The following is a 13,308-nucleotide window of genomic DNA, read 5'->3' on the forward strand; positions in this document are numbered from 1 at the left end:
ATAACTCACAACATGGCTCTATAGCGCACATCAGTCATCAAGCGCTCAAATCTCAATGGCTCACATTTCATAGAACTCAGCCCAAACTGTATCATATATAGAAGGAAACAACAACATGTGATATGACAAACAAGTAATATACGAAGTCTGAGATATAACATGCGGATGAAGAATCTGCCCAACCGCTACATCATCTTCACCTTCGTCAACTCTTCCACCAACAACTGCTAAATCATCTCCACCGGCAGCATCTGCCCGAGAAAAGGGTGTCCTTCTCCCCCGGTCCCCAGTTCACGGGAATTTGGGACAAAACTATGCTCTCCCTCAGAAGATCTACAAAGAAGGAGGAGTGTTACTCTCTTGATCTCCACCGGATGCAATTTGCTATGCTGGCCGATGGAACTTGCTAACTATCAGAAGCCTTTGTCTTCAGAGAAAGATTGGGAAAAGATACAAGATCTGTCGGGAGAGTATTTGTTGAACAATGCCATGCACAACGCCGCATCAGTAGATTTTTTACTTCCTTTGTTATTTCTTTTGTTTTTACATAAAAATATCGTGAGTTTGCCCTTATTATTTTGTAGGCCAACTTTCTTGCTTCGGAGGGCCTCCAAAGGTTGATTCGGGAAAAGGAAGAACTTACCTCCGCACGGGATCAACTTTTGGCCGAGAGGGAGCAAACTGTTGCTCACCTCTCAGAATTGGAAACCAAAGCTATTGAGGCCGTTGTATTAGAGACTCGTTTGCAGCAAAGAAAGCAAGAAGTGGTAACCCTTAGCCAAGAGATTGGCCCGTTGAGGGTTAAATTTGGCAAAGTCAGGGCCAAATGGGTTGAAGTCCATAATGTCGTTCTTGCTACAACCGACCGCGAAGCAGCCTCTGCTGAAAGATTGACCAACTTAGAGGCAAGCTTGATCTCCAAAACTGAAGAGCTTGATGCTGTGGGGTGAAACATGCGCAGTTGGAGGAGAAGTATAGGAATACTATTGAGCATAATAGGCTCTTTAGCTCAATTGTCAGTGACCTTGATGTTAGCCTCAGATCCGTTAGATCCGCCTAGGAAAACCTTTATGCCGAGTTAACCCAACTCAAGGAAGAACTTAAGCACCGAGCAGCTTCCCTCGTTGTTGAGAAAACTTATGTTATGTACAACATGAGGAGAAAAACCTTGGAAGAGGCCAAAGCGGGTATCATTGACTTTGATGCCGAAATCGCTAAGGCCCATGAGCTTGAGTTAGCTACTAAAAGGGGTCTCCTGGCAGAGCCTGATGTTTCCGATTCTTCTGATTCGGATTCTGAAACTTCGAGAACTGAAGAGGAAACGAAAAACGAAGATGGTGAAGGCTAAACTGATGAGGGCCAAAATGTTGAGCCATCGACAGATCTATGCACTTCCATTAGGAGCGCGGGCAGTTCTCTTCCTCCGGGTTTCGGAGACGCAACAATTTAACTTTTTTTTCTTTTTCCAACTTTTGTATCTGTGCCGCTTTAGCCAACTTTATGATTAGCATATCTGATTGGTGAGTTTTCTCGTGAATTGTGGAGAATGTGTGGGTAAATTGAGTAGAGGAGACTCTCCTAGTCCATCCCCATGCTGAGTAATTTGATCAGCTCCAGTCATAATTTGTTGCTAAAGACAAAGTATGTAAATGGAAAGTGAAAAGATTGTTAGATTTTTCAGTAATGGAACTAAGTTGTTTAACAAAAAAAAATCTTATTGCAGTCAAAGAAAATAAAAGAATATTTCGGGTTTATAATAACTAAATTTACTTCATTTTTCCTAATATAAAAGAATAATTAAAATGGAAAATAAGATAGAGAATAAGGAAATAGAAATCTTATTAATGATTGTTGTTTTCTTTCAATAGGAAAGAACAAGGTCTTCTAATGACAGAGAATAACAAGAATATTGCCAATTAATAGTATTTCCTTGTAGTTTTCTCGGGGGATACAAGATATAGAAAGAGGATTTATATAAGGGTACAATTGATAACCGCTTGCCCTATTTAATATCTGCATGTTACTAATATTTATTACATTAATTGCCTATTATGCGGGTGATTTGTAATGGTTAAAGTGGTAATTATCAATCGCGCATAATTTGGGATTCAACTGACTTCTTTCCATATTCGTGGTTATTAATGATCTTTTTATCTATGTGACTTCTAATATCCTTAATTTGTAACCTCATACCTATTTCCTCTTTTCCAACTAACATGCATACTATTTTTGTAGGCGATACCGTGGGTGTTACTCATATCTTCTCTGCACATCATTCTTCTTTACTGCTTCGACACCCATGCCACCTGTCAACATAACATTGGTCCATAAGGTGAATTTATTTTCTACCAATACAGAGCGCATGTATTTACAAACTTCGTAGAAGCTGTAGGCATATACATTTAAATAGCATAAGGTTTAAAAACTTGTAGGATAATTATAACTTATATATGTGCCTCATATTCTTGATCTATTTTCTCGGAGACTCTCTTTTCACAAAAGCTGTGGAGATACTAAACAGTTTTGGGAATAACCGAAATGATTGACTCAGAACTAATTGTAAAGGTTTCAATATTGTAAAAGAAAGGCTTGGCATATTCATAATTAATCCAGATTCATTGATTGACCGTTCCCAAAGAAATAAAAGAAGCAACTGTTTCCTAACAATTAGTCCTATTAGTTACTAATCAATCAGGAGAATGTTCACGCACCATTTTATTTGTTTGAACCAAACTTCTACAATTCGCTTACTAAATAATCTCTGCACCATTCTCCACTAAAAACTTTTAAAAGATTGTGTCCCTCCTAATTCTTTTTTTTTTCCCCACAAAAATTATGATCTCTTTCTTAAAAATTTATGGGTTTTTGATGCAGACATACACCATCTTAGTCAAAAGAGAATTCGAAACTTCTTTTGCTTTCTAATGAGAGCAGAAAAGATGAGGCAGTGGTGGGGCAGGTTAACCTTAAACCACTTTTTCTTTATCTTCATCAATCCATCTTCCTCCTCTCTCCTCTTTTTTTTCTTTCTATTTTTAATAATAAATATTTGCTTTATTGATTTGATGTCTGAATTCTATCTTTTCCCTTCGAGTGCTACATGAATGGGTTGTGGAGTGGCTAACTCCATAATTTATGGAGACATTATTCCTCCAGATCTCATAGGACAAAAAGAAAGACAAAAAGTCCTTTTCTTTTCTTTTCCTTTTTATAAATCCTTTATTTTTAATTATATTAGTATAATATTTGGACCTTTCAATGTGTTTGAAAATAATGGACCCTTTCTTTTACAACTGTCATGGCCCCATGGTGATGACACCACCTTCTTTACTTCAATAAAGTTTTCAAAATTATTATAAAAATAACAAATATTTATTTCCCTCTAACTGCCACATCCAATAAATCCAATTAAGTTGAATTCATTTTGGAGTTTTTGGTCACCAAAGCTCTTTCTTCTTCACTCTCCCTCTCATAAACGAAAACCACCCGTTGCTACACTTGGCCAGGAATGTTTTTATCACCAAGCAACTAAATATCACCCTTTGCAATAAACTAAAGTAAGACAAAATACGAGGCTAAATATCATGATTCTTTCATAGGTTCTTCTTATTAGGAACAAAGTTTTGGTCCTCTCAATTTCAATGGAAGAACAAAGCCGCGAAAGTTGGTTGTCTAGGAAAAATGTTGGCCTTAAATTGAGATTATCCACAAGAAATTTTATATTGACCATTAGGATTAATGAATATATGCGCAATTTCTTATTTCTTGTGAAGGATCATAAGATATTGAAATTTATAATAAGGGTCTGCGACTGACTAATATTGCTCTATCAATTTCGGGCTATTATCTATTAAAATCCATAATAAGGGTGTTCAGTAAGGGAAATTATGTCTTAATTTAATTTCTAGTGAATTTCACATCAAACGAAGCACAAGTTGCACCATAAGATGATTGAAATACAGGGATTTCCGAAAATCAATGCTGATATATCCTAATATCTAAAATATAATTTTCGCATATTATAGGCAAATGATTTAGCAGTTACATGGAGTAGTTAATTATGTAAATATAACGAAGAATTTATAGATGTTACAATTATTTGTATCGAATTTGTAAAATGAACTTGGAGGAATACAGTTCAGATAATCACCTATGTGCGGCATTTAATATCGATCTTGAGGTCACTAGAAATTTCCCGTTAATTGCATTTCATCCTATACCTGCAATACACAAAACAAGATAGATACTTAATTAGCAAAAGAAACAAAAGGAAGAGACGATATATATCATAGTACAATATACAAACAAAGAGAAAATGAACAGATATACAAAATATTAATTAAAGAGGTAAAATTGATTACAGAAGGGAAGGAAATTAAATACGGGAATAAACAGTATCTAGTGGCGGATACAGCATACAACTACCGGGTTTAACTGAACCCAGTGCTTTCAATGCAGAACATAAATTTACGTGCAAAAAATTACAAAATTGCAATAAATAGTACATATGAACAGATAATTTTAAATGTTGAACCCATAGAACTAAAATCCTAGATCCATCTGACAGTATCAGCAGGTGTACAAGTAAAGAAGAAGATAGAGAATCACACATGATGACTCGATCACTTCTAGGATTTGGCAATAGGAAAAATTGACCTCCTTTTTTTTTTTTACGAATTATAAAATAATACTGAATTTTATACCGAAATTATAGTCATATTATTGATAACCAATGTGCCCAAAAATTTGCACCATACACAGAGTACTATATATCAATGGTGAATTATCAAAAAATTGGGACTCATTTATATTTCAATTGAATTTGCTAAGAACGGATTGACACAAAAATATATACCAATCCTGTTAATCACATACACTCTTCTTACATCAAATATATTATATATTCGTCCATCCTCTATTTTTTTTTTTGATGGGGTTTTCTTTTTTCTTTTTCTTTATAAAAGTATATATATTCCGAGTAGTCCGATTTGCTCTCCCTTGTCCGTGGAAAGTAGTTGCTATTATTGCCAGTGGGGCCATGGTGAATCAAGTAAATATGGCCACTATTATTCCCATGACCACGGTAAGCATATTGAGGAACTTTTCCGGCAACTTTCTCGTGAAACATCACCGGTAATGATCTTGTTCTAGTATGACGGACGCACGAATATGATGTCTCTAAATATGATGTCTCTTTATATGATTTTGGACAATTTTGATATTTTGATGAGTTGATGGTAGTAGAAGGACTAGCAGATGTGGAAGAAAATGATGAGTCTGGTGACGTGGCATCATGATTGCTAATGGTGGTGTTGGTGGATGAGGTGGAAGAAATGGAAGGTGGAGGAGATACAAGTTTTAGTTTTGTAGATTTAGGTGGTAACAAAAAAGCTCTGATCTTGAGAGTTGAAGCATGATCATATTCTTCAATGAGATTGGCTAGATCTTCATCACATGTGATAGACACAAGAGCATCTAAATCTTCATTTGGCAATTGACACCTTAAACTCACTGATGCTCCACACATCTCCCCTAGCTTCACCATTAGCTCTGTAAACAACAATAACATCAATATTTATTTCCATTTTTCCGCAAAAATATGAAATTTAATAAAAGAATAAAAAAAATTATACAATTCGTATTTGAGTTCATATATAGTCTAAAAACATAAACATTTTTTAACACATGTAAAAGGTACTCTTAATAAGAACTTTTATTTTTAAAAAAGTTATGATATTTTTACACAAACAACATGTTAATAAGAATACAATAGGGGCTATATTGTTAAGATCAGTCTCATAGTCTCATACTGTAATAACACTTCTTAATTTCCTGCTTAATAATAAACTTTTTTAATTAGCAAAAAAAAAAAGGATACAATAAAAGTTTTATAAAAAAATTAGAATATAAAATATGTTATTTAAAAAAAAAATAGAAAAGCATCATATAAAATAAAACAGAGAAAGTGAATTTTTTATAAACAACATAAATAGCTTTTCATCATCAGGAACAGAATAATAAATTACCTGCAAAAGAAATGCAACGATGAACGGAGAGGACACGAGTTTCACCACCATAGTAACGGAGTTTGCCATCGGTGTGACGGGGGATAATCTTGCCACCATAACTACAAAGGAATTTAAGAGGAACGTTACGGGAGTTAATGGATGGACCAACCATACTATTTGGAATGGGTCCTCTGGTTGTGTCTTTAGATAATTTGGAAGAGACTAGAGAGGTATGAAAATGGCTTTGAAGAAGCTCTTTTGTCGATTGCTCTTCAAGCCTATGTAAGGATCCCTTTACTACTTATTTATAGAGTTGGCTTGGCCCGATAGAATTGGACTCGGGTTGTGTTGGGTCGGGTCGGGTAGGGTGAGAAAAAACAGAAAACGACCATTTTGAACACGTCACCTAAGATTCCCATACAGGTGGGCCCCGCCTGACTTCTGAGTTCTTTTTTCTTTTTCTTTCTTTCCAACAAGTGTGTCCAGAACAGCTGAATTGTCATCACAATTAATAGCATGAGCACCTTGGCTACTAGATTACGTACTTGTGTTCCACATACTCTACAGTTTACTTTAGATATCCTAATTACAACTGTTATAGCAATTTACAAGTTATTATAGAACATCTTAACCTAATGATATATGATAGACTTTCAGTATGAAGAGGATAGGTCACGTACATTAATGGAATATATTGTTGATATTTAAACACATACATGGAGCTAACGCAACGAAATATTAACAGAAACGTACCTTTAGCCATTGTTGTTCAAGCAGAGAATCGTCTTTGAAACCACTAGTAGAAAACCTAGTCTTCTAGCATGTGCCTATCGTAGGATGGAGTCACAGGTTATAGGTAGGCTAGGGACTCTTAGGCAAATACTTCAGCCCTAGGGACTTCTCCAGAAATTATAATTACCCTAGGGACTCCTAATATATGGTAATTTCTTTCCATAAAAAAAAACTACATATATGCATAACCATAGAATATTATCTGATATGTTATTTCCTTTGGGAGACAAAGTAAATAATTTTAGAAGAGACGGTAAATTTCTAACATTCTCCCTCTTGGCCCACATATCAAAATCAGATAATCATTTATGAGAGATAAATATATAATATGACCATAGACTTTATCACTCAACTAAAAGTTATGGAACAATCACTTTAATTAGAACATATTATTACACGAATTATGGCGGTCATGCCTTTAAACAAACACTTCCTTCCATGTATTACTATGCACAATACATTCTAACAAAGTGTCAAACAACTTTATGAATGAACTTAATATAAGTCATTCGAGTCCAACTTTATTGATCCAATGATCACAAAATAATACATGAAAACCAAAGTGTGCACTGTCATGTATATCAAAATAAACATAATGTCTAGACAAACTGTTGGAGAACAAAGCAAGGCTAAATTGAGCTACTTAGACCCATATGGGTTACGTGATCCTTGAAAATATTAGCCGGTAGACCTTTAGTCATAGAATCAGCTATCATCAAAGTAGTACTAACATGCTCAAGACTCACATCTTGCTTCTTCACATAGTCTCTAACCATCAAGTATTTTATGTCGATGTGTTTGCTTCGGCTTCCACTTTTATTATTCTTAGAAAAGAACACTGCAGCTGAATTGTCACATAATATTCTCAATGGCCTTGAAATGGAATCGACAATCCTAAGGCCGGAAATAAAGTTTTTCAATCATAACACCTGTGATGTAGCTTAATAGTATGCTATAAATTCACCTTCCATTGTGGATGTTGCAACAATGGTTTGATTGACACTTCTCCAAGATACGGCACCTCCAGCAAGAAGGAAAATGTATCCTGAAGTAGATTTACTAGTGTCTTTGCGTCCACCCAAATCAGAGTCTGAATATCCAATCACCTCCAATGAGTCAGAGTATCTGTATGTGAGCTTAAAATCATTGGTTCCTTGCAAATATCTCAAAACCCTTTTACCAGCTTTTGAATGGTCAAGACCAAGGTTACTTTGATATCTACCAAGCATTCCTACCGCAAAAGCAATATCAGATCTAGTACAGACTTGTGAATACATAAGGCTCACAACAAGCGAAACATAGGGAATATCTTTCATTTGCTCTTTTTCTAATGCATTTTGTGGACATTGATTCAATGAGAATTTATCACCTTTAATTATAGGTGCTGCTATAGGTGAACAGTTCTTCATCCCGAATCTTTTCAGAATTCTTTAAATGTAGGCCTTTTGAGACAGTCCAAGTAATCTTCGGGATCTGTCTCTGTGAATCTCTATGTCAATGACATAAGAGGCTTCACCCATATCCTTCATCTCAAAATTCTAGATGAGGAATTGTTTAGTCTCGTGCAACAATCCCAAATCACTACTTGCAAGTAAAATGCCATCCACATATAGGACTAGGAAAATATATTTGCTCCCACTTATCTTAAGGTATATACACTGATCAATGGTGTTCTCCGTAAGCCCAAATGAAGAAACAACATTATGAAATTTAATATACCATTGGCGGGAAGCTTGCTTTAGCTTATAAATAGATTTATTCAACTTGCAAACAAGGTGACTTTTGTCCTTATCACAAAATTCTTCAGGCTGACGCATGTATACCTCATCTTCAAGATCTCCATTTAGAAAAGTTGTTTTCACATCCATTTGATGTAACTCTAAATCAAAATGAGCTACTAATGCCATGATTATTCTCAATGAATCCTTCTTTGATACCGGAGAGAAGGTTTCATGGTAATCAATGCCTTCCCTTTGAGTAAAACCCTTAGCTACAAGATTAGCTTTATATCGTTCGATATTACCACATGAATCTCTTTTAGTTTTAAAGATCCATTTGGAACCTATAGTAGATGATCCTTTTGGTAATTCGACGAGATCCCAGACTTTAATTTTAGCCATACATTCTAAATCTTCTTTCATGGCATCATACCAAAGTGTGGAGTTTTCTCCACTCATGGCTTGTGAAAACGAGCATGGATCATCTTTTAGTCCAATATCATAATCAGACTCTTGGAGATATATTACATAGTCACTAGAAATTGCTGATTTTCGAACTCGTGAAGATTTTCTTACTCCCACAGGTTCATACACTTCTTCAGTGGGTTCAGGTAAAACGGGTTGATCTTCATGTGGTTCTTCAAGTGGTGGTGGATCTTGAACTTGTTCTTGTTTAGATAATTTATGAGAATTTTTCTGAGCAACATTCAAGTTCCCAATGTATAAAAGTACCACAGGTGGTTCCCTTATTTCTTTCAATTCCACCCTTTGAGTCAAACCACTCCCACTTTCTTCATGTTCCTCAAGAAATTTAGCATTTCTAGCCTCAACAATTTTAGGAAAATGAGAAGGACAATAAAACTTAAATCCCTTAGAGTTAACTGCATAGCCTATAAAATAACCACTTATTGTTCTTTCATCTAACTTCTTTAGTTGTGGGTTATAAACCTCACTTCAGTTGGACATCCCCAAACATATAAATAATTTAAACTAGGTTTCCATCCTTTCCATAACTCAAAAGGTGTCTTGAGAACAACCTTGGATGGAACCCTATTTAAAATATACACGGCGGTTTTTAAGGCTTCACTCCATAAGGATAAAGGTAAACTTGATATGCTAATCATGCTTCTTACCATATCTATTAATGTCCGGTTCCTTCTTCTGCCACACCATTTTTGTTGTGGTGTTCCTGGCATGGTATATTGGGCAATTATCCCTTCACTTTCAAGGAACTCAGCAAATGGACCCTTAACTTGTCCCTTTTCTATGTATCTACCATAATATTCTCCACCCCTATCAGATCTTACAATTTTTATCTGAGCACCAGTTTGTTTCTCTACTTCTATTTTGTAAACTTCAAAAGCATCGAGTGCTTCTGATTTGTTAAACAGAAAATAGAGATACATATTTCTAGAATAGTCATCAATAAATGAGATAAAATACCTCTCACCATTCAAGAAAGGGGTAGGAAAAGGTCCACATATGTCTGTATGTATAATCTCAAGCAATTGAGAACTCCTTTTGGCACATTTAGTTGATTTGTTGGTCTGCTTATCCTTTATGCAGTCCACACAAGTCGCGAAGTCAGAAAAATCAAGAGCTTTTAAAACTCTATCATTAACCAATCTTTTGACTCTATCAATAGATACGTGTCCCAATCTCTTGTTCCAAAGACTTGATGAGTTCTCATTGATAATATATCGCTTAATGCCAATTTCTTTGTCATGCAAAGTTAAAGCATTGCATTCAAATGTGGGGTCTAGCTCAAGTTTATATAAATTTTCATTCAAATTCCAAAACCAATAACTTTATTATCTTTCAAAAGTTTCATAGAAGGATAATGAAAATTCAAATCATATCCACTAATCGATAGTCTTGAAAGAGAAATTAAATTTCTAGAATATTTTGGAACATAAAAGGTATTTTCTAAATCTAAGTGAAAATCATCCTTTAAAATGAGCCTAAGTCCCCCTGCCTTACACACTTGAATGTGTCTTATTTTCAGAATAAACGTATTGTTCATTTTCTATCGGCTTCCTCTGAGTTAGAAAAGCCTGCATGATTTTGGCAATGTGAATTGTAGCATCAGAATTAATCCACCATGTATTATCAGAAACTTGAATAAAATTAGATTCATAACATACAAAGGTAAAATTAACTTTCTTCTCAAGTCATTTCTTGTATTTCAGGCAATCCTTCTTCCAGTGTCCATTCTTCTTACAGAAATGGCAAGCATCTTTGTCAAAGATGTTTTTCTTCTTCATGGGAACACTTTTGCCCTTCTTTGCATTTCTCTTATCATGAGTCACCATATTAACACTTTCAGGTGTCTCATGCTTCAACCTCTCTTCTTCTTGAACACACATGTTCAAAAGTTCATTGATTTACCGTTTATACTTATGTGTGTTGTAAGAAATCTTGAACGGACCATATTCAGCAGGAAGTGAGTTGAGAATGAAAAGCACAAGAAATGGTTTAGACATATCAACCTCAAGGGACTTGAGTTTAGCAGCAATGTCTCTCATCTCCATAATGTGCTCACGCACTGTACGACTTCTGTCAAAAGCCATACTTGAGAGCCTCTTCATAAGGGTGCTGGCCAATGCCTTGTCAGAACTTACGAATTGTTCATCAATTGCCTTCATGTAAGCTTTGACCTTATTGCTATTAGGGATAGAATCTCTAATGCTTTGGCTTATGTGGGATTTTATGAGCATTAAACTTAAGCGATTAGATTGCTTCCACCGCTCATAATTAGCCTTAGCCTCTGGCGTACTTGATTCCGTGAGAATAGGTGATTCTTCCACACGGAGTGCCAGGTCCAGATCCTAGCACCCTAAGGTGAGAAGGACTTTCTCCTTCTATTCGGCATAGTTGCCACCCAAAAGCATTGAAATTCGAGCATTCTCATTAAAAATAGCAATAGGAAAAGCGGTGAAGACTGCAAAACAAATATAAACATACATAAGATATGAAGTACAATCCATCAAAAGTGAATCGCGTAAAATGCCGATTCTAAGTAAATTCTAGACCCTTCTGTGGGCAGAGGTTGCAACCCATGCATAGAATTTACTTTACTTTATTAGACTAGTAAACCGAAACACATAAAATTAATCTGTACCTGTGGGCATAAAATAATTTTAAACTGAAAGGTTTACTATCTCATTCCAATTAATCTCACCAAAATAGTTACCTCCTTGTAGGGTCGGGTTACTATTATAATGAGACAACTGGACTAAATAGATGTCATTATAATTTTTAATCACTAAAACTTTATGTGATTAAATAACTTAATTTCTTTTATATCAAGTATTCAGGATGTTGTGGCTACTACCTAAATACGCGATATAAAAGAAAATTCCTAATGACATTTTATAATGATTTGTTCAAACAATCAAATTATATAGGATATTGATTGATTTCAAAATAGGCACACAAATTAAATGAGCACCAATCTTCTATAGCCCATAAACAAAATTAACGCTTATAATTAATCTAGATATTATAAGGATAATTTTAATGGAAGTAAAACAAATAGTTGCAATTTCTTGCAAAACATTAGCTTTTAATCATAATTCAATTGTAGATCACAATTGCATAAAAAAGATGGTCTTATGAACGGAGGTGATACAAGATGAAGATAATTGGTAAATGCTTTAAGTGAGAGAAAAAAACATCAACAGTACTATTATTGCATACAAATATTTTACGAAGTCTTGAACTATGTTAATCAACTCAAACATCTCCGTTGACATTTTTTGCTAGAAGATCTATTTATTGCCAATTAACTGCTAAATAACATGGAGAATATTTTAGAATCATAAACTAACAAAATCTATTACCAAAGATAGATTGTCTAAAGTTATTCTAGAATCACATCAAATACGTTGAACAATCCGAGATCCAAAACTGACACGGTAGGATCATATAATTCATTGCCAAGTGCTTCATAGAATTCAAACAAACACATTGAAATTGCCCATGACATGGCAGGATCAATACATAGGTCAAATAAGAAATTAATACAGAAGTCTTAACCGAACATAAGGGCACTGTCGAAGCTTTTTGTTAATGAGTTTATCAATTCCTTTTCATTATACGGTTTTGGATCACAACTCCAAATCAAATATGATCCGTTTCAAAACACTGAACAACCGGCTAAAGAGAGGCTCTGATACCATATGTTGATATTTAAACACATACACGGAGTCGATGTAGCGAAATATTAACAGGAACGTACCTTAAACCATTGTTGTGTGGGGTCCATACCTCACCTACTAAATAAAGAAAAATGTGGTAAAGTTGGAGAAGACAAAATAGGAGGCTGAAAAATTTGCAAAAGTTTGGGCAGCTGGACTTTGTAAATTTTGAACCAATCAGATTGGTTGGGTAGGTGAAAATTATTCCGATAAAAGGAGCTATTCGTTCCTCATTGAAGACATACCCAAAAAAATGAGAGAAGCTAAGCAGAAAGCAAAGCAGTGAGAGTAATTCACAGATTGTTGTCTGTGAGATAAATAGTGAGTGGTAGTAATATTGTAGCGAAGTGTCTTTAAATAAAGAGTGTTATTTCTTTCAAAATTGTAGTAGTCTCTTGACACTACCAAGTTGTAATATTATAGTGGTTATATTGCTCCGCTCGGGTATTGTATTTTACCCCATTAAAAGAGTTGGTGTCTTTATTACTCTCTTGTGTTATTATTATTTGCCGTGAATATTATTCCTGGGCGAGATTTTTATTTTTTATCCCAACAATGTGGTATCAGAGCCATGGAGAATAATGGTCCGTT

At 34.9% G+C, this 13,308-nt stretch overlaps 1 protein-coding gene and 1 long non-coding RNA gene across 2 annotated transcripts; both read right to left on the reverse strand.

Moving 5' to 3' along the window:
• Window positions 1-1,898: 1,898 nt before the first annotated feature.
• On the reverse strand, window positions 1,899-4,920 carry LOC138880443 (uncharacterized). Its single transcript, XR_011403090.1, has 2 exons — window positions 4,151-4,920; window positions 1,899-2,306 (listed from the first exon to the last, which is right to left on the reverse strand). It is a non-coding gene; the product is annotated as an uncharacterized lncRNA (long non-coding RNA).
• Window positions 4,921-7,741: 2,821 nt separating this feature from the next.
• LOC138879852 (secreted RxLR effector protein 161-like) lies at window positions 7,742-8,209 on the reverse strand. Its single transcript, XM_070159491.1, has one exon. The coding sequence runs from the start codon at window positions 8,207-8,209 to the stop codon at window positions 7,742-7,744; it is 468 nt and encodes a 155-aa protein (XP_070015592.1).
• Window positions 8,210-13,308: the final 5,099 nt, after the last annotated feature.

Source organism: Nicotiana sylvestris, chromosome 10 (genome assembly GCF_000393655.2).
Source record: "Nicotiana sylvestris chromosome 10, ASM39365v2, whole genome shotgun sequence".
Lineage (NCBI taxonomy): Eukaryota > Viridiplantae > Streptophyta > Magnoliopsida > Solanales > Solanaceae > Nicotiana > Nicotiana sylvestris.

Coding starts and splice junctions, on each gene's coding strand:
- LOC138879852 (XM_070159491.1), bottom strand. CDS start 8,209: ATGAAGAACTGTTCACCTATAGCAGCACCTATAATTAAAGGTGATAAA.